At 43.5% G+C, this 27,106-nt stretch overlaps 1 protein-coding gene across 1 annotated transcript in view; it reads left to right on the forward strand.

Moving 5' to 3' along the window:
* The window catches only part of LOC147708726 (uncharacterized), a 233,077-nt gene that overhangs the window by 13,927 nt on the left and 192,044 nt on the right, over window positions 1-27,106 (forward strand). The window contains exons 5-9 of the mRNA XM_086925772.1: window positions 1,121-1,207; window positions 3,810-3,885; window positions 5,858-5,910; window positions 12,360-12,431; window positions 23,727-23,816. Coding sequence (XP_086781898.1) covers window positions 1,121-1,207; window positions 3,810-3,885; window positions 5,858-5,910; window positions 12,360-12,431; window positions 23,727-23,816 — 378 coding nt within the window. The remainder of the gene's footprint in view (window positions 1-1,120; window positions 1,208-3,809; window positions 3,886-5,857; window positions 5,911-12,359; window positions 12,432-23,726; window positions 23,817-27,106) is intronic.

Genomic DNA, 27,106 nt, shown 5'->3' on the forward strand with positions numbered 1-27,106 from the left:
AATTTTCTTGGGAGAAACTGCCTTTTTGTGTGGTCAGTGCACCACTACATAGAAGAAAGTAATGCTTTTGGAGATTGATTGTGTCAAAAAAGTAAAACTTTGAATCAAGACCATGTCATGTTTTCTTCCTTCACTTTATTAGCCTTCCTGCCTCACTAGGAGTTAAAAACAAACTTGTTCACAACTTTTTAATGTATAACTTATTTTTACTTTTTCTGTAACCCCCATATTGAGACAGAAACATTATCCAACTGGTTTTATTGTTACAATTGTACTTGATACCACTCATAAGAATTGTAATCATGGGCCCCTTCTATGGATCCAGATCACTTCTTCCCTTTAACCTCCATCGTTGGACCAACACCTACCTTATTTTTCATGAGTTGGTTTATATACTTTGGAAAAGGTTTTCACATTTTTTTAAATCTGTCCTTGTATGTTTTCTTAATAGCTATAGTTCACACGTGCCTCATAAATGTCCTATAGAAAACATCTAAAAGCTTGGGAACTTACCATATACACTTTGTAACACCCAATGTCACCTTTCCCCCTATAGCAGCCTTATCAACAACTTCTATCTTAAGATCCGTATCAACTCTCCCCTCTGAGAATTCTGATCACCTCTCCTCTCCCTTTTGGGTATTTGCGTCAAATCTCTTGGGATCCTGAACTTCACTTGCCACAGAAGATCTTACTCTCCTACCTCTTGAGGATTCTCACCCTGTAAAGCTTCTGATCACTTTTTCCTTCGTGGTGATACTGATTACCTCTCCCCAGTCAACCACTGACCACCTTGAGAGTGTGGATCGCCTGTCCACCACAAGGATCTAGATCACTTCAATCCCCTTGACTGCCTTGAACTTCTTTCGTGAAGATGGAGCTTGATCCTGTCCTCTAATTTTTAAAGTGATGCTTATTCATCCTTAGGAAGGGCCATGTCCCAAGTGGTTTCAGATGGCTGTGATTTTGTTGCTTAGTTGGTCAAGATCTGTTGTTTATGTGCAGTAATCATTTAATATAGTTGGAAATGAATGTGATAAATGAAATTGAAAGCCATATGGATGAGTGCTCTCTTTCTAAAGGCTTCTCCCTTACTAATTTCATGTTCTTTTCCATTCAGCCTCTCGAACATTTCCTTAGAGCTGGTGTCACAAAAGCTTGCAAGGAGGCTTCTTTACCCGAAGGGTTTGCAGCACTGCACAATATGGTAGGGGATTTTTTGAGTAGACTCTTCTATCATGAAATCACTGTATCTTCTGAACAATAAAGATGATCAGCTGGTGTGATGGACACAAATCCTGATTATATAGTAGAGATGTGGATTCCACTCCTGCCCATTCACTGACACCTCTCATGAGAGAGCACTAAAAAAAGTCCCCTGTTATCTTTATCACAGAAGGCTGAAAATGCCACCCATTGTCTTTAAAAATCAAAGGAAATGATGGATGGAGCGTTGACAATACAAGCACTCACCCCAGTCAACGGATCTGGGTTTAATCCATCACCGTTCTTTAGCCCACTCTGCCACCCCAGTTCAGACATGGCCATGTGCAAATCAGTCTGACCCTGTGCCTCATGGGAACAGTCCAGCCCGAACTGCCAAGCCATGCCTTCCCTGGAACAGAAACAAGCTAGCGAGGACCGGTTTCTGGCATTTCAGCCGTCTTCAGCCCGGCTTGCTTGAATCCAGTGGCAAAGTGAGCAAGGGACTCACGTCTGAGCACACCCTGCCAACTTATGGCGAACAAAGAAAAAGCAAAGGAAATGATGGACGGAGTGTTGACAATACAAGCACTCACCCCCAGTCAACTGATCTGGGTTTAATCCATCACCGTTGTTTAGCCCACTATGCCTTCCCAGTTCAGACATGGCCATGTGCAAATCAGTCTGACCCTGTGCCTCATGGGAACAGTCCAGCCCGAAATGCCAAGCCATGCCTTCCCTGGACCGGAAACAAGCTAGCGAGGACCGGTTTCTGGCATTTCAGCTGTCTTCAGCCCGGCTTGCTTGAATCCAGTGGCAAAGTGAGCAAGGGACTCACGTCTGAGCATACCATGCCAACTTATGGCGAACAAAGGAAATCAAAGGAAATGATGGACGGAGCTTTGACAATACAAGCACTCACCCCCATTCAACTGATCTTGGTTTAATCCATCACCGTTCTTTAACCCACTCTGCCACCCCAGATCAGACATGGCCATGTGCAAATCAGTCTGACCCTGTGCCTCTTGGGAACAGTCCAGCCCGAACTGCCAAGCCATGCCTTCCCTGGACCGGAAACAAGCTACCGAGGACTGGTTTCTGGCATTTCAGCCGTCATCTGCCCGGCTTGCTTGAATCCAGTGGCAAAGTGAGCAAGGGACTCACGTCCGAGCATACCCTGCCAACTTATGGCGAACAAAGGAAAACCAAAGGAAACGATGGACGGAGCGTTGACAATAAAAGCACTCAGCCCCAGTCAACTGATCTGGGTTTAATCCAGCACCGTTATTTAGCCCACTCTGCCAACCCAGTTCAGACATGGCCACGTGCAAATCAAAATGACCCTGTGCCTCATGGGAACACTCCAGCCCGAACTGCCAAGCCATGCCTTCCCTGGACCGAAAACAAGCTACCGAGGACCGGTTTCTGGCATTTCAGCCGTCTTCAGCCCGGCTTGCTTGACTCCAGTGGCAAAGTGAGCAAGGGACTCACGTCTGAGCATACCCTGCCAACTTATGGCAAACAAAGAAAAACCAAAGGAAATGATGGACGGAGCATTGACAATACAAGCACTCACCCTCAGTCAACTGATCTGGGTTTAATCCATCACCGTTCTTTAGCCCACTCTGCCACCCCAGTTCAGAACTGGGGTGGCAGAAAGGGCTAAAGAACGGTGATGGATCAAACCCAGATCTGTGGACTGGGTGTGAGTGTTTGATTGGTTCAGATGCTCCGTCCATCACCACCCCCTTTTGTACCACTTTGTTTGCCATAGGTTGGCAGGGAATGCTCACACGTGAGTCCCTTGATCACTTTGCCACTGGATTAAAGCAACCCGGGCTGAATACGGCTGAAATGCCAGAAGCCGGTCCTTGGAAGCTTGTTTCCGGTCCAGGGAAGGCATGGCTTGGCAGTTTGGGCTGGACTGTTCCCATGAGGCACAGGGTCAGACTGATTTGCATATGGCCATGTCTGAACTGGGGTGGCAGAGTGGGCTAAAGAACGGTGATGGATTAAACCCAGATCTTTTGACTGGGTGTGAGTGTTTGATTGATTCAGATGCTCCGTCCATCACCACCCCCTTTTGTACTGCTATTGCCAGAGATCAGCTTTTAAAAAACAGTGGCACACACACATCACACTCACAGATGTATTTTCACCAAAACGCTCAGGGGTAGTGTTTTTAATATCTCAAACCCTTTGATCGCCCAACGTAATGATTGGGTTTCTCATTTGTTTAAGCATCAGCCCCTCAGCTGCTTTCTATTTTCCAATGTGGCCTCATTATGAGCTGGCTGCAAATTGGTTTGAGGACACCGGGTCCTGGAATCTATAATTCTTGAATGTTATCCCGCTTCAAATGCCGGCTATCATGAGTTTTCCCTAGAATGAGAATAACAACTTGGACCCAGAGTTACCAAAATATTTGGGATAATAAATACGCATTTCGGCTCCTGAAAGAGAGCTGGGATTGTGAGGAAGGTCTTAACTACACACAGCTCTGTTATCCACAGTATCAGAGATCCTCTTGCTCTGCCGATTACAGTATGTGGGACCATAAATGATAATCGCCCCCTCACTAAATTTTGTCGTCTTTTCTTTGGCAGATCTCTGCCCAGGAACCTCTGTCTCACAAAGGGCAAGCAGCTAAACAGACAGCAAATGAGCTACTCCTCCTGCTTGGTGAGTACAGGATTGGTAAATCCTTAAACCCCATTTATTTTTTAGTCTAAAAATGTAACTAATTGAAAGAGTGAACTTATTCATTGGTTATTGTCTATTACTATTCTCCTTTGCTTCTGGCGGTGCCCTCCCCACATATCTCTATATTGCCTCCTTTGCCAATGCTTGTGCATTGCTAGTTCCACCTATGCCCTTATCACTGCTATTGCCAGTTTCTATCCATGCCTTGTTGATAAATCACATGAATGCATCTCCACTGTCCATGGATCCTCTGAACATTACCTTTGCTCTTGTCTCCAGGCTCATTCTGTTACTCATAACTTTCCTCAGAACCTTGCAAATGCTTTCTCTGTCGATGCATCTTCTACTCACGCTGCTTTAGTTCCTTTCTGTCTCTGCTTCCTCTGCCATGCCTCATCAGTAAACACTAATCACCTCCTCACACCCCGTGGCCATACATATTCCTTTTTTCTCATCCCTTCTTTCCTCTTGCCTGCAAACTGTCCATGCTCCTACACAATCCCTACAACAATGGCTGTTTATAGACACCTCCTTTGTTCATGTCTCCTCTCCTCATGCATGTGCCCATACATTCTCTGTTATTGCCTTCACTGCCTTACTCTTTACTATATCTGTTCAGTTGTATTTTTTAACAAGTATGATTTCCATCACAACTAGATTTTGAGGCTAAACAGGAAAGAGATTGCCAAAATTCAGTGCAATACAAACAAGTAAATCTTTATTCGTAGTACTTTGTCAAATGTGATGATGGTGAACATATTCTCAAACACTTATGACAAGGGAGGGCTTTGGACTGCTATGGTTTATCAGCCTGCATTTAGAGACCAAAATCTGATCTTTTTTGGCAGTCTGGTATAGATCTGGGAAGCCTAAATTTACAATCTTTATTCTCTACCTCTAGCCTTGTCGATCCAGTCTTTGGATTCCTATTTACCTGCACCTTAGTTTCAACCTAGATTTTACCCTGCCAACGAGCATCCTGGTTACAGGCCTGGATACTCATGTTTTGCATCTTGGCAATATATTTGTGAACATCAAGCAATAGGCTTAGGCTATCTTATGTTAATATGATTTATTATTGCGCATAAGTCATCCCACGGCTTCATCATGATTGAATTATTCTTTCCATATTGAGTGCCCAATGTTTTTGAAACTTTTGGAACCATAGAATAGGCATAGACTACCAAGCAGGAAATGATCTAGATTTGAATACCAGAAAACTGACTAACAGCATGTTTTTCAGTTCCAACAGTTGCTAAAACATTTCTGTAGGTCTAGGTCCAGTTGTCCTAGCGAGAGGTTGTCTCTAGAATGTACCTTAGGTTCTCGACTTTGAGAACTGAAAGAAATCTTGCTATGTATGGATATTCCCTTGCTGGTATGATGTTCCTGAAAGGATGGCTTCTTGCTTACAAACTGATTTCCGATGCAGCCTCTTGGCATGATGACCACTCGGTGCCCTTGTGTTTCCAACTCCTGTTGGTGAGCATTCTGGCCCTCCTCTTTTCTTTTTGAGGGTTTCTTATCATGCTACTGATCTCTACCTCTAGGTTTGTTTGGCCAGCAAATATGCTCTTTATAATATTCCGACTGAGAATTGGGCTGTGATCTCCTTAAAAAGACTAGGGTGCAATAGGGAGAAGACACTTCTCTGGATGCATGCCGCATCTTTATGACACTCATCTTGCTGCACTGCTATTCCAGGTCCCAATAGCTACTGTGTCTTATAGTAAACACAGAAGACATTTATATAGTATGAATATTAAACTTATTGTGAACAGGTGAGAAACATTTCCATGTATTGTTCATAGATTGTTTTACATTAAACCCTATAATTGGTGATGATCTGAAACCAAAGACAATAATTCAATCAAACAGTCTGATAGATCAAGGGCCTACCATCTGGTTAGAAAAGTAATTGCTAATTTTAAATATGTTTGCCTCTCTCTAGAGACAACTCAAAGTAAACTACTGGATGCAGGAGCTCAAGCGTCTGGTATTGAGGTAAGTAGCATAACGCTGTGTCTCACCAGAGAGCCTTTGCCACAAGGAAGGGGCAGCAGTTTACAACATGTTTATCAGGATCTAAGATGCCTAATTTGTTTTATTTAGAGTGCTAATTTCCCGGTTAGCAGAAGGGTTATGTAGAGAGACAAACTGAATAGTTTGTTAGAGTTTCTATGGTGTATTAATGTTATGGAAAAAGCTCTAGAGCGTGAGTGTGAAATGCTTTTATGAGTACTCTCTTGACCATGCAGGTATTACAAGGCAGGTTTCTTTGTGTTTGAGATACCAACTGATACACGAATGGAAGCGGAAAGGAGTAACAATGTCAACACACCATGTGGCAACTAAAGAGGGATTCTGGGACTGCCCTTTGCCTGTGTGGGAGAGCTTCCTTTAAGTATTGGCCTGATGAAACGCTTGTCATGTTTTGGTATCAGTCCAATGTATTTTGTGGTTATGTATATTTCTTGCTGTTCGAAATTGTTTTGGAGAGTGTTTAAAAAAAAAATATCTTTTGTTTTGCTCCTTTACTGCTGCCATCATTATGGAGTGTATAAAGCTGCACTAGATCTTGTGAGTGATTGATTGAGGGGTAAAGTGTCAATTGCTTTGCTCAGTAATTTTTTTAAACTGCAAACACTTGCAGTGTTCAGAGTTTGGATTTTCTATTCTGACTTTATTATATGGCTTTTGAGAGCCCTCTTTTCAGGCGGGGCTGCCTTAGGGAACCTAAGGCCCCTCCATACATGACTGTGATGTTTCGGTGCAGAACCAAGCGCCTTTTTAATGCGTTGCCAATGTTTCAACTTGGCCATGTGCCTATTGCATTATATTGTAACTGCATTTGTATAGCGCTTACTACCCTGATGAGGCGTCAAAGCGCTTTTTTGACGAGTAGCACGCTACTCCGGGACCCATAGAGGATTAGTGTTGAATTAGTATCGTGAAACATGCATGTAAATTTTAAGTGGTGGATAGGTTAAGCAGTTATTTGTTTTCGGAAGAATAGCAGAAGGATAGAAGAGGAAAAAGGGGTTTATATTTATATGCTACTTCTGAAACCCATAAAGGATTAGTGGTGAATTAGTATTGTGAAATATGAAAGTAATTTGAGTGGTGGATATTACTCAGTTATTTGCTGTGTGAAGGATAGCTGAGGGATAGAAGGGGTAGAAAGGTTTTCATTAATATAGCACCTGTTACCCCTGATGCGGTTTTGAAGCACTTTTTTGGCAAGTGGCATGCTACTCTGGAACCCATAAGGATTAGTGTTGAAAGTTAGTATGGTGAAACAGGAAATTAATTTGAGTGGTGGATATGTTAGTCAGTTATTTGGATTGAGAAGGGTTGGGGAGGGGTTAAAAAGGGGAAAAGGTTTGCATTTTTATAGCACGTGTAACCCTGATGGGGTGATGATACGCCTTATTGCCAAGTAGCACACTATTCTAGAACCCATAAAGGATTAGTGGTGAATTAGTAAAGTGGATATGAAATTTGAGCAGTGAACATGTTAGTCTGTTATTTTGATTGAAAAGGATAGTGGAGGGATAGAAGAGTGAAGGATTTTTTTCTTTTTCTTTTGTTTTAGGTCATAGCAGTAGGAGGAGGCTTTGGGTTGAGTAAAAAGGGTTTTGGAGGGGAAGAGTCAGAGGGAAGAGTTTAGAAAGGTTTGTTTTGGGGATCGGTATAGTAAAAGAGGTGTCAGATGATGCAAGAAGGGGTAGAGTAGGAGAGAGTCTAGAAAGGGTTATTTTGGGGATCATAGTAGTGGTATGGGGTTTGGGATAAATGGGAGAGTGGATGTAGAGGATATATTGATAGATTTATAGGTTAGAGATAAGGTAGTGCATTGGAAAGAGTAGTAGAAAGAAGTTTGAGATGAGACAGAAAGTTGGGCTAGAAGATATATTGAGAGAAGTGTAGGCTGAGATATAGGGTAGTGCATAGGAAATACTAAATTAGAAGAAAGTGATAAATATATAGATCCATAAGTACATTGAAAGTATATAGATGCATAAAGGAGGTAAGTATATGTAGATTAAAGCTATTGATAGAGGTACAGGATGAGAAATAGGGTAGTGCATTGGAGATGCTTTTTCAGGAGAAAAGTCAGACACACAGATCCAAGTACATGGAGGTACATCGATGCACAATTGAAGTAAGTACGTGTAGACCAAAGATGATTTTTTTTAACAACAAAATTATTCTACATGTTTATACAGAACGATACACAAAGATAGGTACATAACTACAGTGAACATAAATGTTTATATACAGAGGGATATACTGTAAATTTCTGTTTGCTTATGGTGCTCATGTGGGTAAGACTCAATTCTTGAGTAGTTTTCTGAAGATAAGATGGTTGTGGGTGGATATTATGTTGGGGGGTAATGAGTTCCATAGCTTGGCTGGTTAAACACAGAAGAATGAGCCACCTATGTTTTTTTTTTCTTGTATCTTGGGATTTTGAGGCGAGATGCCTCTTTAGAGAGGAGGTTCCTTTGTTGAAAGTGTTTGGTGATTATATTCCTGATGAAAAGTGGTCCCGTTCCATGTATTGCTTTGTGAGTGATACTAAGTAGCTTGAACATGGATCTTTGGGCAACCGGTAACCAATGCAGGTCTTTCAAGGCAGGTGAGATGTGGTCTCGCAGTTTGATATGCAAGAGTAGCCTGGCAGCCGAGTTCTGAATTAGTTGTAGTCTTTTCATGGTCGTTAAAGGTGATCCGTTGTAAAGGCTATTGGCTTAATCGAGTTTCCACAGAAAAAGGGAGACAGTAGCTCAGATTTTGTGTGGAAATCCCAAATGAGGGAAAATTTGTTGCAGGGTTTTTCTAGTGACAAAGCTTGATCTTGCTAGTTTGTCCACTTGGGCATTCATCGATAGTATAGAGTCCTTGGTAATTCCTAGGTTTCTTACTTCCTTTAATACTTTAGGCGGTGATCCTAGTTCATCAGGCCAGGCGACTATGTATTCTTCCAAGTCTTCATATACTTTTCAGACAGCACAGCTCAGAAACTGAAAGGTGTAACCTCTGCTCACTGCCAACTATAAATTATGCTGTGAGAAATGCTGAGTTATTGAAATACATTGTACACAGTGCAAAATGCATATAAGCAGACACACGGTTCTCCGTTGTATTTTAATGACAACTATATTCATGTACAAACATAGCAAAATTGGTTGTTCTACAGTGTTGAATTTCCTTTGATTCCCAACATGTATGATTCTGTTACATGACAACCCTGAAAAAACATGACATGGTATTTAAAAAGTTAACATATTTGTGTAGTGCCTATTTGCTTAGTAAAGTATATAACAAAACGTAACATAACATTACATTGGATTGACATTTAGGAGATATACACTCATGGGAGCTTACAACTTAGGGGGCTTAAAAACCACATGTTCTACCTGGCCCAGGGTGCTGATAGGTATGACTGCTGCATGCTTTATGGGGTCATATATTGCCTACGTGATGTAGCCATTATACTTCTCACATGTGCCACTGTCTCCAATAAGGCTGTTTGGGCCAAAAGGGGGGCAGCACAGACCACAGACTAGCTTGTTCGTGTGAAACAGGCTGCTTTATTGGAAACAGGCTCACCTAACATACAAGTTCCCTTGGCCTGTGACGTACAAAACAAAACCTCACTAAATATTGTCTTCCTACTTTACCCCCCACCCCCTCCCCTAAACATGTTCCCCCTGCAACAATTATAAACACAACTTGCAATTTCCTAACCTTTCTACAACTAACTAGGTAAACTTCTTATGTTGTATGGTCACCAACTCCCTGAAGCTAAATGGCGACAAGACTGAGGTTCTGGTTTTTGGGAAGGACCAAGATATCTGGTCGAGTGAGTGGTGGCCTTCCTCTCTTGGAACTTGCCCCACTCCCTCACAATCCGCCAAAAATCTGGGTGTGGTGTTCGATACATCACTCTCGATGTCTCTACAGGTGAGTCGGACTGTCGCGAGCTGCTGGGGCGTGATCAGGACTCTCAACAGAATTCGCAGCTACCTGTCCCCTCAAGCACGCAAGCAGATTGCAGTCGCCCTTGTTGGTTCCAGGTTAGACTACTGCAACTCTCTCTACATGGAAACCAACAAGGGCCTCATACATCGACTGCAAGTAGTGCAGAACGCTGCTGCACGCTTTGTCCTGGATCTTCCCAGGTCTTCCTCTGCTACTGCTGCGAGGAGAGACCTTCACTGGCTGCCTATCCAGCACAGAATTTATTTTAAAATTCTGTGCCTGACCTATAGAGCTCTCGAGGACGGACCCAAAGATGCTATCAGCTCCCTACTTACTCGCTATCACCCTCCAAGGTGTCTGCGCTCCTCGGGACAACTTCAACTTGTTATCCCTCGCTTTAAGCTCACCAGGTGGGGAGCCAGGGCCTTCTCCGTCGTTGCCCCACAGCTTTGGAACATCCTGCCGATGGAGATGAAGACGCTACCTTCTCTGGTGTTGTTTAAAAAGGCCCTAAAAACATGGTGCTTCTCTAGAGCCTATACAGGTTGAGTTGCAGAGTTCTTTGTTATGAGCTGGATTTGGAATTAGGCGCCTTGATGCCCACTGGGCTAAGTCTGCGCACGATAAGATCCCTTTATTATTATTATTATTATTATGTTCTTTCATAACTGTAACTATACATCATTATACCAAAACTGACCTAGGAAAAACGCCCCAAAGAAATATAGCGCACCAATCCAGCACTTGTTCCAGCGACAACACCAATACAAAATCCCCCCCCCCGATGCACCTGCTCCCAAGAAAACTACCTTGCTGAAAAGTAATGAGATTTCCAACAACAAACCCCGCAAAAACCAACCAGAAGTTCGTTCCCTAGGGAGGGGGGGGCGGGACAAAGCTAAACTGTCCAGTGTCCTCCCTGACCGGCAAAATGGTGGCTTGTGACACAAGATGACCGGTTATAAAACCCCCAAGCGCAAAACTAGCCCAACCCAAGCCCAACAAGCTGAAAGCAAGCCCAATGGAGCCCAACCAGCCCATTGGGCTCTGGCTGCCAAGCCCAAAACTAGCCCAGCCCCAAGCCCAACAAGCCCAACGCCAGCCCAATGGAGCCCAACCAACCCAGTGAGCTCTGGCAGCCCCCGGCCCAAAACCCCCTGGGGGGGGGGGCAGGCCTCCCGCTGGTCGGCCACCCCCCAAAGCCCTATTCTCTGATGTGGCTATTCATACTGGTCCTGCCTCCTTATAGCTGCATTGTTACATGCTGCTAACCGCACAAGGCCATTGTTTCCCTATGCTGCCTAAGTGTTGCCACTGCCACATTTCTGTTGTTGTTTGATTTGTGATGGACAACACAAAGCTCTGTTTACTGGCCATCTTCAGATACCGTATTGTTTTTAGACATTTCTTATCCTCATTTGTTTGAATTTGTATACATCTGTAAAATCTGCTTGACTCTCACATGTTTATCTCCCTGGATTTGCTTTCAGCACTTTAAATTGGCTGCTTGGAGCAAGCTCTTTTTATTAGGGAACGGTTGAAACTGCAGCTGTTTGTAATACCTATTATTACCAATGTTTCAAAATATACATAGAGCAGATGTTGGCTTCACCCAATAGAGTACTTCTCTTACACCTCAGAGTACAGTTGTTTAGTGTATTATTCTGCTTCCTATGCAGTGTTGAGTGTTTTACATATCAAACATGCACTATATCATGCAGTGGCAGCCGGCATGGATTGGGGGAAGAAGGAAGGGGAATGTAAAAAAATGTAAATAAAAACCAGTAACCTTATCGCCGCATCCCACCTCTCTGCTCTGTATCTGTCTGTTGGAACAGGAACCAGGAAGCACACCCAGGCTTTCCTGACCAATCAAAATGCAGCATTGCAGCATTGTGATTGGTAAGCACCCAGGCTCCCCTGACCAATCACAACGCTGCAATGCAGAGTTGTGATTGGTCTGAGTGCCGTGGTTCGGCACTCAGACAGGGACTGGTGGCCTGGGCATGTTCTCCGTCCAGGCTGTAATGCTTTTAAAAGCAGTGGGGTGGAACTCCTCTGCCTTGGCACAGCAGCTCCCACTGAACTCATGATACATTGAATTCTTTATCACATAAATCCATTGAATATCAAAGCAGGCTTTTAAAAAATATTTTAGTCAGGATTCAAAATGCAAGCCAAACCTAATGGCTATATCATTGTTCGTTTAGCTTCCGTAACAAAACTATATTCAAATGGGCTGGAAAAATAAACATTGCTATTAAATGTATCATTCCTAATGACTATGATGAATATCCATAGTCTGTGATCAACTTAATCCTCAGGTAGAGTATCCATGGGACTTAGAACAAGTATACGAGATTAATTTTCTGTCTTCCGGAAGGAAGTGTGGTATATGGTGGTCCCTCGATTGGATCCTCCAGTGTTGAATGATTGACTGATGCCCTCTTTTGGTATCCTCACAGAAGCCGCTGGGATCTGCACAGGATAAAATCCAAAATAGATGTCTTGTACCTTATGGTGGCCAACCTGAAAGGGTAAGTGGAAAGGGGGTGTGAGTGAAGGGGGGATGCGAGTAATTAACAAACTGTCACGATTGTCCTCTGCTAGTAGACCCACTATACGCTCAATGTCATCCTTAATCAATGGGTCATGCTTCATAACAAAAGACCCTAGTTTCCAAAGTTATCATTTGCATGCGTCCTCAACATGGCTTCAATGCCTTTTTATTATCAAATCAAATTCAAATTTAAAAAAACATTATTTTTCCCAGATCATCCTCCTATCTACTAGCACATTCCCTGCAGATGTCACATTGATCCTTCCTAACCATATAGGCGTGCTTCATACTTAGGCCATGCCTCCCACTGCTCTTTGTTAGCCAACTACTACCGTTTCCTGTTTTTTCGCGTCATTTCTGGATGTAAGGTACAGTTATCCCTCTCCAAATCCTCTCCCATCTACTGCGCCTTATTCCTCACATTTTCACCGAAATGGATGTAGAATAGAACAAATTAATCAAACAGCAAATATTGGTGATGGTGACTCTGCGGTCCATTTTACCATCACGAGAGGATATTTGTACCATAAATCTACAGAATGTATATTTGGAAAACCAGGCTCTTGAGCACTCAAGAGGATTTCTCAGATCTAGATTGGTCACAGAGCATTAATTGAAAGTTCTCTCTTTTGGCCTGTGATTGACGCTTACAATCCTCTTGATAGAGACCGTGCATGTACTTGTGAAAGGATACCTTATCTACAATTTCAAAATGGCTGTCTATTTTGAGAAAGATCAAGCAAAACGTTCAAGTGCACCCTAATGTGCCTGGGTTGTCATTGACTTGTGATCTCTAATAATACCACCACCATTTGAAGCACTGTTAAAGATGTTCTTTTTGAAAACATTACAATTGCATATGAATCAACAGTTTAAAAGATAATGAAGCATAGTGCAATAGATATAATAACCCTCCTATGACCCTATTACAGAGAGGACGCTCTTTTCCTTTCAGTAGGTGTGATGTGCGCAAACAGGAAAAGTGTGCCCTTTTATGAAGGGACAGCGGCAAACTTGTGGTGCAGTGGGGGCAGCACATTCAAGTGAAATATAGAGTAGCTGTTTAAACGTTGCTCCCTGTTTCACTATGCAGGTGGCAACCCACCTGCACTTTTAAGAGGGATTACATATCCCTTTGTCGAGAGCCCCTTGAAGGCGGGTGCCGTGAGGGACTGCACCCACTTGCAAGGGGTTGACTGGGAGGGGCCCATAGGAGAGTGCCCCGCTGTTTTGTGGCGCACTTTCAGTGTGCCTCCTGACAGCTTCTTTGCCTTTGCGTCTGTGTACATAATGCGGCATCGTTGCAAAGATAAAGAGATTCCCTCATTTGCATGGGGTCCACACCCCAATACACATGAGGGATCGCCCTCTAGAGATAGCACTGCCGCTACATGTACGCCACCACTATCGGTATTATGGAAGGAACCGAACAAGCATCTGCCGCCCCTATGAAATACCAAATTGCCCTGGGGGTGCACAAAGCGTATGCGCAAGCCCGTTGCACCAAGGGGCTGCTTTATGTAACACGGCTCATGGTAGTAATAATCCAAAACCGATAAATATATATGCAGATAAGCATTTAGTTTCCCACAATTGAATTAAGCTGCTAAATTGAGTTAAAAAACACAGAGTAGTCAAATTCAGAGAGCATGGAACACAGCAAAGACCTGAGGTTGACAGAGCAGCACAAACGAAATATAAGTATTTATTGCAAAAGCCCCAAAGTGTTTAAAAATGAAAAATTCTGATTGAGCATATATAAGTAAAGTATTAGCAATTGTGGAGGAGAAAGAACTGTATCTTTGCCCCAAAACTAAGGTAAAATGTGGTTAGGAGGTATATGGGAGGATTATTAAGGGGAACAGGAGGGAAGGAAAGAAAAGGATAGAATAGGTGTGAACAGGGCTTCAAGTGGGACGAAAAAGCTGGGGGGTCTCTTATAGGGGCGTGATTGCCGTAATTAAGGGCGTGGCTTAAAACACTTAAGCTAAAAATCTGTGCTCAGCATAGTGTGCTGCCCCACTGGTATTTTGCTGCTTCTGTCCATTCATCCAGATATATAACACAACAAGTAGCATTACTTCCTACAACAAGCCAGGACTATTGACATTGTCAATGGTTGTAAATTGCATAAGATAAATCACCAACAACTATGACTTTGTTGTATATAATATTGAAAATGCTACTGATCTTGTGGGTGAGGTTGTGGCGTAAGTCTAGAGCTGCTGACTTTATAGCTGAGAAAGTGGGTTCGAGCCTGACGTTGGTGCAATATCCTCTGATTCAACAAAGGAATATGTCCTTGTGTAATGTAACTGGTACTCATGTAAAGCGCTCCACGTTTGTGCTGTATACAACTGAAAACTTAGTTTCCTTGAAGTTACATCAAAAGCAGTGATGGCTAGTAATATTGCAGAGTTAAGTTATTATTTTTTTCACCCTGAGGGTAAAAATGGAGAGCCCGATAGGGACCTGTCTTGGCACTTGCTTTTAAGAACTGTCAGTGCTGAGCACTAGCAGGACCCAGCCCACTTAAAGCCCTGGGTGTGAAGGAGGGTGGGAGGAGTGATGTAGGAAGGCCGGGCGGTGGGGATAAAAATGGGTGGCAAGATCTTGTGGTAGCACAGGCATCTCACTAGTGTCTGTGGGCAACCAGCGCAAGGATGCATTATCCTACAGTGGAAATCTGGGACACATCGTTTTAGGAAGAAACTCCTAAGGAATATTATACAATATGCAAAGCATTATCGGCGACCCTGCCTCAAGAATTCACACAGAATTCAAAAGAAAAATTATTAACTGAAGATGAGCAGCAGATCTCAGAAAACAGAGCGCATCTGAGTCCAACACTATCAAGTGAAATCTCTCTCTCTCTCTCACTATATATATATATATATATATATATATATATATATATATATATATATATATATATATATATATATATATATATATATATATATATATATATATATATATATATATATATATATATAAATATATAAATATATCCGAGCAATCCTGGCCGCTATCGGCGCGGACTCAAACAGGCGCGGACCTCTTCTCCTTGAATTCAGCTATTTTAATAAAGCGCCATCACACGGTCAGTCGTGTCAGCAGTGGTGTTAGCAGTGGTGATTTTAATGTTAGCAATCACGGAGCCAGTGCTCTCCTCGACGCGTTTCGCTCCACAGGCGGAGCTTGGTCACATGACGCGCCAAAAGTAGGTGTTGCATTATAAAGTGTTTTAAAAGCACAATCACCCATAAAAAAAGGATGAAATGCAAAAATAAACATAATGTCATAGTAGCAGCTGTACAAACAATCATGACAAGTTGTATAAAATACAGACAAGATAAAGTGCAAAACAGCAGTGAAAGCAAAGTGCTCCTATCTCAGTTTGATAGTGTGGCCAAAAAGAATTCTCGCATGATGGCAAGTGCCTGATCGCAGAGATTAACAAAAGCGAAATTATCAATAACAGGTTAATAGCAGTACAAACAAATTATCACCAGAATATAGTGCAAGTGCATCATTCAATGAAAAAATATACAGAGGATACACTAAAAACAGAGTTCATAAAAAGGTAAAGTGCAAATGCATTCATTATGGCCACCAAACTTCAAATCTGAATTGCCAGATAGAGAACAATGCACAGAAGCTGCTACATGCCACTTCCACTAAAGGGCTAGTGTCTAATGGGTGAAAAAATAATTAACTATAAAAAAAAGTGACTTAGGCGGCTGAGACACAAAATTATTCGACCTACCAATTCGTAGCAGAATGTGTGCGCCTAACAATCAAGAATTTCAAGGAACTTTCATTTTCAAGTAGGACAACAAAAGGAAATGACACTACAGAAATATATATATATTCCTCCAACAGTAAATAAAACGATCATTCCGAGGTATTTAACGCCACCAGATGCCACAGCAGGTTATATATGTGGATATATGTATAGGTATAGGCACCTACATACACACACACACACACACACACACCTACACACACACATATATATATATAAATATATATATATGTATATGTATATATATATACACACACAGGAGATAGAGCCACTGGAGACCAGTCTTAGAAAGGTCACGTTGCCTTTCCCTCTCTAGCTCCTCAGGGTCTATTTCAGCATTTATTGAAGGGTCATAAGCAGAGAAAGGGAAAAGGAAAAGAGATAAAGGTTATGGAAAGAGCACAGACGAAAAGACTTTGGAGAGAAATTAGAGTGGGTGGGTACAGAGAAGACAAAAAAATGGAGATGGAAGGAAAGAGAGGAAGAGGAGAGGAACCGGGCTAGTCTGAAAATATTTGCCTGTGCAGCTTTTAATTTCCAATCCAATCATGCGACCGGTGCCAGTAAGTTGTTATATGTTAAGGATTGTGGCACAGATCAAGAGAACAAAATGTTCAATGGAGTAAATTGCTCCTATATTGGCCATACATTTTCCATCCTAGCAGTTCCACATGCAGTTTTTTGCTCCCTATAATCAAAACATGCTGATGAAACACAAGGGGAAAAGTTGTCTCTAACTCTATTGTCTCTCATCGCAGGGGCACGGTTCTTTCAACTATAGTTGTCTGGCATGAAGAGTGTGAAAAGTATAAGACAAGTTAAACAAGAGCAATATTAGGCATGATTGAAATGGAGAGTTGCCATTATTGCATGCAAATAAGATAGTGCTCTAAACAGACTAGAAACCTATGGGATTAAAACCTGGACATTGCTCTTTGGTTAGTCATCCATCATATGCCTTAGGTGGGCAAACCCTTCCAAGATATTCAGGCATGGATTGGCAAATTTTGTGGCACAATCATGGAAATTGTTTGGCACATTTTGCAGCACCTTATTTTGTTATTCTGCATATAATAATACCCCCTTTGGGCTGTTGTTTGCCCCATGGGTGGTGGGCCCTAGATTGCAATCGGTAAGTACTGAATTCTGCTCCATTTTAGATGTGATAATAAGGAATCTATCAAAAGTAGAGAGGGAGGAAGAGGAATAACTAGATTTGCCGTCCTTAATTATACAATTTTAGCAAAACAAAGAACCCAGTAAATTCAGAAAGGATAGCGATGGACATACCCTCCACAATAAGAGAAAAACACTGTTTTTCTTAAAGACCCCTCAACCTCCAGGGTTGCTCCTTGGTGGCATGCTTCGTCTTTGGGGATCTTCCCGATCCGCTGCGGATCGAGGCGTGCTTCAACCAGACAGAATACGTAGGAAGCACTTTTTTGGTTTTTGTTTATGATGAAAACAATGTTGTGGGAGGGGAGTAGAGTGCAGGTGCTAAACAAATTTAAAAACACCTGACTAGTAGGACACCATTATTTTATTCCCACCTCTAGTCGGTAAGATTTAAAATCAAGGGAAAAGAAAAAGAAGGAAACGGATATCAATGAATCTATTTCTTGCTTATCTGGTCAACATGTTTCGAGCCTTGCCCCTATTGGCTCTTCATCAGGACCTAAGGAACCTAGTTCCTATTGGTACCACAGCTCTAAAAATGTCCTAATAGGAACATATCACGTTACAAAACCGGCAAATCACACAACCTACATATGATTTTATTCCCAGGACAATGTCACTGCATTACCATAAAAACGAGAAAGAGGGTAGAGTTTCAAAACATTAGCTGTGGCTGACACAAAATAATGTTCAAAGCAGTGAATATACGAAACACCCAGGTGTATTTGTGCGTCCAAAATGCACAAAAATCAGTGGTTATACTGTAGGTAGTGCGGAACAACCTTTAGCCTAAATGACTAACGAAAACACTTAACAATAAGATGAACACACTGAAAAAACATGCGAAAAAAACATACATTTTAAACGCCGTTCTCTGGCGTCATAATCCCACTGGGGAGGACGATGCCTGTAGTCAAACCCTGCAAGACAGGAGGTAAAATGTCATCGAAACATTTAACGTGTATTTCCAAACAAAAGAGGTTGGGTCTGTTCGAGCTGTTGACCCTGTTGTGCAGTGTCCTATTAGAAATCCTTTTAGTGCCCAAACTGGGAGCTAACCTGCTACACTTCGTCAAGGCTGCCCTCTGCCACTGCATCTGAATCGGCTCACCAGGGACCGCATCCTGCCGGTGTGCATTCCAGAAAGGGTCTTTTGCGCCGGCAGGTAGCGGAGGACTTCCACATACGTGTTTGAATTGCGGAACACTATACCGCTCGTGTTACTTTAAAACTGCACGTCAACTTTGGATCAGAATCAGATCCATGTTGGAAAACTTAAGTGCTCATACGCTTTTCTATATTCTCAAAAGCTACAAAACAGGCCATCTTGGGATAAATAATTGGCTACCAGCATTGTGAAAACATGAAAAAGATTCAGTGGACAAATAGTCAAGGAGTGAGATTTTGTGCATTAAAGAAATCTTCAAAACAAAAAGGGGGGCGGAAGATTGGGGAGACAGTCCGGGGGGGGTTGTGAGGGAGAGAGAATTGAATCAAAAAAACCTTGTGAATGTCTTATTACCAGGTTACAAAAAAAAAGTCTTTATCGATCTAAATAGAGGATATTTCATCAACGGTCTCAAAGAAGAAATGAGTTTATGGGTAAGGTGTTTAAAACAATAATCTACTTTGGTTCTATGTATCTTCATTGTACACCAATAGCTTAGGGAGGTAAAAGTTGAGCTACACTTCTAGAGGAATTGGCCCCATGAAATGTTATCGTTGAGGCGCCGGGTGTCTGTATTGAGTATGAACATACATCTCTGTTCCTTTTGGAGGAGTCTCCTTTCCAGAATGTCTCTGTCTTTTATACATTCCGGGACTATCCATTTCAAATCACTGGGTGTGTGTTTTAGTTCAAGATAGTGTGATTAGATTTTTGTAGTAATCCGTTGGCATCGTACGTTTCTGCAGTGTTCGCAGATCCTTTTTCTCACTTTTTGAGTGGCCATGCCCACGTAGTACAAATTGAAAGGGCAAGTAATTAGGTAGACCACCCTAGAAATATTGCAATTTGTTGAGTTGCCCAATCATTCCATTGTTAAAAGATACTGTTTTAGTTTTTGATCATTTAGCCATAATAGGAAAGCCTTGGCTGTAGTCGGGTTGCCTTCCCAAATTAGTAAAATGTCATCAATATAGCTCTTCCAAAGTTTGATATGTTGAAGAAAGGGGTTTGCTTGATTGAGGATTCTATGAGTTTCGAGATGATGTACATAGAGGCCCGCTACACTGGGGATGAAGATCTCCCCATACTGGTTCCATGCTGTTGTCGGAATAGAATATCCTTGAAAAGAACTTATGAGAAAGAAAGGGGTTGGCTTGATTGAGGATTCTATGAGTTTCGAGATGATGTACATAGAGGCCCGCTACACTGGGGACAAAGATCTCCCCATACTGGTTCCATGCTGTTGGAGGAATAGAATATCCTTGAACCGAACTGATGAGTAAGATTCAACTAACTGCACCTTGTTATAATCTGTCAGAGGCATAACGCAAAATGAAAGGCCCCCTGCAGAATGTGATGAAGGGCCCCTGAGTCTCCTTTATCCCACCAATATTAATTGCTCTTTGGCTGAATGGAGGAAGGCAGAAGGACTGGGGCCTCCTGCACCGCATGGGCCGTCGGGGCCTGAGTTTTGGCCATGGCTGTGGCTGAGAATGAATGAACGTGGGAGTACACTTATGATGTCCACACAACAAAAAACTGATCTCTTCGAGAAATTACTCCACACAGGTTCATGCAAATCTCACAACACTTATGATGCTTAGCTCAGTGGTGGCCAACCAAATAAACCTCACTCGCTATGGCCACTAAACGAGGACTCTAAATTGTTCAGAGGACACCCAAATCACCCCTGGAGCCTTTAATCTCCACTTCCTGACTTCTAGCACATTAACTCTCTTCCAGAGACGCGTGCTCATTTCGCTTTACCTTCGTTTTAATTCCTTTCTCTTTAAAAAAGTAGGACTTACTGTTCACCTTTGAACTTTATAATGGAGATATTTTGAAAACAATTACCATCCCTGGCCACAAGATGTCCTAGTTTCCAAAAAGTTGGGAATTGAGAGACGAAAATATCTGTAAGTTATGTTTTCACGACCCTTTCTTTTTTTTTTTTTTTTTTTTTAAAACCTTTATTTGTAGAGTGCACAATACACAGCATCTGCCTACAACCCCTCGGGGCCGGCCGAGGATAAAAAAGAACCATCAGGACAGAACGCCGTTAAAGCAGTCTCTGAGCGAAGAGTATCGTGTGGAGCATAGAACCATAGCATAAGGATAGAAAAAGGTTTAATTTTATGATTTTGTTGAGTACAATTTATAAAACTACGAAAAGAGTCGAAGCTAATCATTGACCATGGATAGCTATCATCATTCAAGGAGCACCCGGAAGGAGGCGTGATAGAGGAAGGCATTTATCAGAAAGTAATTTGACCACTATCAAAGTACCAGGACCAACCGCTATGTCACATAATGATAGAATACCATAAACTCCCTAATAACACAGAACCCCAACCCCAAAGGAAGCGAAGAGGTGTAGAAGAAAAAGAAACAGAAGAAGAAAAGAAAAAGAAAGAGGGCCATAGAAACAAAGAGAAAACATAAAACACATCCCATCCCCCCCACCCTGCATACCAGCGGAAGGCCACGGCCCACCCCCCCCAATAGGCATGCCTGTCGCCCCAAGAGAACCCCCAAGTGGGAAAGAGAGTATAGAGAGTGAGAAAGAACGATCCCAGTCTCCAACTCTCAGAGAAGGTGGGAGGAGGAAAGTCAACATACTCCCGGTCCCCATCGGCCCCGGAAGCATCCCCCACCCCAGGTACCATCAGCACGACAAAAGTAGCAAGCAGAACTATAGGTGGGGAGAGTCATTTCCAGATGTGCGAGTAAACCAGACAAAACACAGTCCCATCCTAGTCCCCGCCCAACAATGCGTCCATCACACTAAAGAAATCACCTAGCCCTGGCCCGATCTTGGGTGACCCCACGTACCCACCCCCCGTGAGAAGCCACAACCGTAGGAGAAAAGGAGAAAGCCCGCCCCAGTGAGAACAAAGAGGCAAAATGGCCGCACTCGATGATGAAGAAATGTCCAGGGACAAAATGGACGTCGCCAGTCCCAACCAGAGCCGACACATAGAAGGAGCTGCATTCTCAATAAAATAACTCTTTGCATTGCAGAAGGTGTCGATGTCTCCATTGAATAGACACAGAATATAAGGATAGTCGGATGTTGTAGCAGCAGACCCGTGGACTCCGTGGGCAAGGTTGAGTGTCGCACCGGGGAAAGAGACACTGTATCAGCGCCAGGGCAGTTAAATCGCAGCTCACATTCTGTATCCTCGCGAAGTTGCTGTTTAGTCACACACTCCCGCGGCAACAATGTATCATTGACAGGGATCCGCGGAGGCTGATAGACATCGCAAGAAGAGAAACCAGGCAAAGTATAGCATGATCCAGTCACAAACCCATCCAGTTTCTCCCTTAACAGTCTCGAGTTTGCACGCCACTCATTCCGCAGTCGAGTAAGGGCACAAAGCACAGAAGTGCGGGTAAACGTCTGTTGATCATTCATTACCCCCTCGGTGCGAGGCGCACTAGGCAGGTCCGCTTCCCAATCGGGTACGAGCTGGGCACACCGGGCAGGAGCCGAAGCGCCGTCCACCATAGTTGTTGGGGAGCCAGCCGTCTTGATCCTACCTCCAGGGACAACAAAGGATCACCGGCGAGGTCAGCGCTGTGGTGCAATAATCAATCTCTTCGGAGCAGGACAAGTCCGCAATCGTGGACGGCTCACACCGAGGCGTCCCTCTCCGCTCGGCACAGGCAGAGGCGAGGCAAGGAAGGAGCCCCGGTAGCCGGGGGCACCTCCAACATTGGAGAGAGCAAAGCGCGGCTCACCTTCAGAGTCCCACAGATGAGGCGATGAAATAGACTCCCAGCTGGCCAGCAGTGCCCTCCGCACAAGCGTCCGGTGTAAACGACCACAGAGCCATCCGACCAACAGAGGATGTCAGCACCGTTCCAGAGCGATCGGCCCCCGCAGCTGCAGTAGACACAGGCGGTGCGCTGTATCTCAGGTCCCGGGTCCAGGGCTAGGAGAGGGGTCGGCGTATATCTCGACGAAACCCCAGGTTAGCAAGCAGGCAGGGACATCGGAGGAACACCAGTAGAGTCAGGAAACGTTTCCAAACATCCCGCTGGTACGAAATAGCAGGATAGTGAACAGGATGGCTGTGCGGGAGATAAAGGCTCCGGGAGCCGGGAGACTACACGTCCGTCTCCGCGGCCATCTTGGCTCCTCCCCCTTTCACGACCCTTTCAATTATGTTTTCACAACCTTTTGTCAGCCTCTTCACTCAAAAAAAAACATCAGATCACATTCCCCAAATGTAGTGGGCACTTTTGTAAAAAGAACAGCCTTTTAACAAAACTGCAGATTTTGCGTCTTTTTTGCGAAACGCAAAATCCTGGAGGGTCTTGTTGAGTATTTCAAAAGTTTATAAACTTCAAATATTCTTTCAGCAAGGAAGCAAAAGCCACTGCTCCATCCTTTACATAGAGGAATATTTACAATGCATATTTTACAAGATAGTCTTCCTAATAGAGGTCACTTCAGGAAGAACATTTGAAGAGATTGATTAGTGACAAAATCAGAAACACAAATAGAGTGTGGATAGACTATTTTGTCAAAAATATCGAGGACAAGAATATCGAGTAGGTAAGTGCAACTAGGTAAATGTACATTTACTATTCTTAACTCCAGATCTACGTACCTTGAAGATTTATAGATATATCGTCAAGGTACATATGTGAGGAGTTATATGTAGCAAAACTTTACTTACCCTTAGAAACTGATATACATGATATTCTTGTCCTCTATATTTTTGACATGATATTCTGTCCCACAATATTTGTGTTTCTGATATTTTGTCCAAATATCAAAGAGATGCGAACACTTTCTAGGGTCAGGCCTGTACAAAGAAGTGCCATATGAACATAACTCTGTGTATAGGTACCATAGTGATATCTACATCTTAAAGGAGTGTAGGTGTTAGAATAATAATAAGTCATCTAAATTAAATTTTATATACTTAATTATCAATATTTTAGTTAATAGTTTTTCTACAATAATATGGTAGCGCAATATTAAAATTGTTATATTCTGACAAACAAAGTGTAGGGTGTTTATTTGTGGGTATAGAGGAAGTGTGGGTCTCATTACTAAAGGCTGGGCTTGGCCTTGATCTTGTCTGACATCCTTTTTGTCTTCTTGTCAGCTTCCTGTATTGCCTTCTGGAACCACCATGAGACAGAGAAGCTTCTCACTGTTATACAACCCCACACATCATATTGCTGGGAGAAGATTGGTAAGAGTAAGGGTATTTTAATGGATATAAAGGAGCTGTGTATCTGAGCCTTTCAGTAGCCATCCTTGAATGTTATTTGCAGTTCTCTTACATTGAATCTTTTTTTTTTTTTAGATAACTTTATTTCGGTCAAAGACCATAAAAGTGCAAGTAAAATACATACAAAAGAGCACGAGTCAGTAAAACAATAAATAGAAGACAGGTCAATATTAAAAATAGATTAAACTAGATAGTTATCAAGACCTGAACGTTTAAAATTCAAAATTGGACACAATTAAACACAAGAATTTATCCAAAACTTTTCCTTCTATGCCGCATGCCAAATAGAAAACGAGATACAGCAAAAACAAGGGGGGGGGGGGTGAGTATCATATGTTAAGACCCTACATGCCTGAATACAATATCTGAACCCTGGATTTCTACATAACAGAATCAGCCAGCATTTCCTTATAGTTTCATATGCAGGGCAAAAAAACATAGCATGGCAAACATCTTCGCACTTATAGTTACATGCCGGGCAGGCTATATTTTCTGATTTTGCCTATTTACAGGTAAATACTCTGAGTGGTAGACTGCTATGCCTAAACTGGATGTAAAGCTTCCTCGCAAGGGGTGGATAGATTACATGTAAGAATTCCTCCGCTCACAATTCAGTTTTCACCAGGAGGAACTCTGCTGACAGTCTTCCTAGGGAACCTGATCTCTGTAAGGCTAATGAGTTCTGCTGCCTCAGCTGACTTTTGATTTCCAATTTGGATATCCCCGGGCAACACACCTCCGGGGTATCCCAGAGCTCAGACAGACCAATCCAGATGCTAAGAGTCTTGATGTGGTGCAGCCACGGATTGTTCTTGCCTTTTAGAAGAGCCCAGACCTCTAAAAATTCCTCTATATGGAGCCAGTTCAGGCACTGACCAAAGTCTCTTCCAGTAGAGCATGGGCCGTGCTGTTACTAGTTCTTCTATTGATTCCAGTTTCAGGTCAAGTCGCAGAGGAATGAGTGGTGTGCTTGGTGGCAAGCCCAAAAGGCTCCTCATAATGCCCCGCTCGACCCTCAGGAGATTAGATGTATTTTTATGGCACCAAAGTTCTGCACCATACGTCGAGGCCATTCTAGCCTGGAGTTGATATATTTCAATGACCGGGGCTGCCGGCTTGAAATCCGAAAATCTGTGGACTTTGCTAATGCCCCCATTACTTGGGATAACCTAAGAGCTGATTTGGAAATTTGGGAACCCAAGTCAAAATTTTCCGTCAAGGTAATGCCCAGATAGACAAAAGTCTTAACTCTTTCTAAGGTAGAACCATTGAGAATGGGGTTTGGGCGGGTCTGCTTTGGGGGATTGAAAATCATAAACTTGGTCTTGTCCAAGTTTATCTCCAATCCTCGTTAAGCACAGAATGCTGCGAAGCCGTCCAGGGTGCGCTGGATGCCCGATGATGTTTTAGATAGCAATAAGGTGTCATCCGCAAACATCAGAGCGGGCACCCGCCCGGTGGCCAGCCTAGGGGCGTCATTGTCAATTACACCAATTAAATGGTCCACAAGGCCATTGATGTAAAGACAAAATAACGTTGGCGCCAAGACGCACCCCTGGCGTACACCCTTCGAAATGGGGAAACGTGCTGAGAGATCCCCGTGCCTCCCGCACCAAACTTGGGCATAGTTTCTAGTGTGAAGCCAAATTAGGATGTTCAATAGATAGGATGGGAGTTCTGCTAAGACTTTCCATAATTTTTCCCTTGGAACTAGGTCGAAAGCGGCCCGCAGGTCAACAAAGATGACATAGAGGCTGCCACCCTCCACTCTCACCGTTTTCCAAAATAAGACCTGCAGCCGAAATATTTGATCCAAAATTGAAATACCCGTCCTAAACCCGGCCTGGAGTGTGGTCAGTATCTCATTTTCTTCCATCCACCCCTGGATCCTATCTAGGATGATCCTGCCCATTAGTTTCTGTGCGGTGTCTATGAGACTAATAGGCCTATAGTTTGATGGGGTTAATGGGCAGCCTTTCTTAAAGATAGGGACGATCTTGGCTCCAAGCCAAGTATCTGGTGGGTCAATCCCCCTAAGAATTGCATTAAACAAAACCACCAGATACGGTGCCCATATTTTGGGTTGGGATCGGAATAAATGCCCGGGGATTTTATCTAGGCCGGGGGCCTTGTTAGGTAATAGTCTTGCTATTGCAGACTCAAACTCCTTCAGAGTAATTTCTTCAGGCCGTTCTAGATGATACCCCGGCCTTATCCTGGGCTTCTCCCGGCGCGTCTCCCGTGACGAGGATCCAAATTCTCCTTTATACGCCTCCTGGCGCTTGGTACTGCCGTTTTGCGAGATTGCTGGGAGGTGTAGCCCAGAGTGTTTGGCGGAGCCAGGCCCGGCCAGTTGGAGAGCGGAGCAAAGCCCAGCCCGGAAAACAGCCCCCAACCAGGATGCAGTGACTCGGCAGAGCCCAGCCCGGCCAGGGAAGCAGCGGAGCGAGACCCAGCCCAGAGCACAATCCCCAAGCAGAATACAATGCACAGGGGACTCGGCGGAGCCAGGCCCGGCCAGAAGCAATAGTGAAGCAGTGTCCAGCCCGCGGCTCAGCTCCAAAGAAAATAGCAGGTACACAGGGAACTCGGCCCCAAATTCTCCTTTATACGCCTCCTGGCGCTCGGTACTGGCATTTTGCGAGATTGCTGGGAGGTGTAGTCAGAGTGTTTGGCGGAGCCAGGCCCAGCCAGTTTGAGAGCGGAGCAAAGCCCGGCCCGGAATACAGCCCCCAACCAGGATGCAGTCACTCAGCGGAGCCAGGCCCGGCCAGAAGCAGTAGTGAAGCAGTGTCCAGCCTGCGGCCAGCCCCAAAGAAAATAGCAGGTGCACCCCCCTGCAGAATGTGATGAAGGGCCCCTGAGTCTCCCTTATCTCACCAATATTATTTGCTCTTTGGCTGAATGGAGGAAGGCAGAAGGCCTGGGGCCTCCTGCACCGCATGGGCCGTCGGGCCTGAGTTTTGGCCATGGCTGTGGCTGAGAATGAATGAACGTGGGAGTACACTTATGATGTCTACACCTACAAAAAACTGATCTCTTAGAGAAATTACTCCACACAGGTTCATGCAAATCTCACAACACTAATGATGCTTAGCTCAGTGGTGGCCAACCAAATAAACCTCACTCGCTATGGCCACTAAATGAGGAGTGTAAATTGTCCAGAGGACACTCAAATAACTCCTGGAGCCTTCGTTTTGATTCCTTTCTCTTTAAAAAAGTACGACCTACTGTTCACCTTTGAACTTTAT

The sequence above is a fragment of the Lissotriton vulgaris genome, chromosome 6 (genome assembly GCF_964263255.1).
Source record: "Lissotriton vulgaris chromosome 6, aLisVul1.2, whole genome shotgun sequence".
NCBI classification, from domain to species: domain Eukaryota; kingdom Metazoa; phylum Chordata; class Amphibia; order Caudata; family Salamandridae; genus Lissotriton; species Lissotriton vulgaris.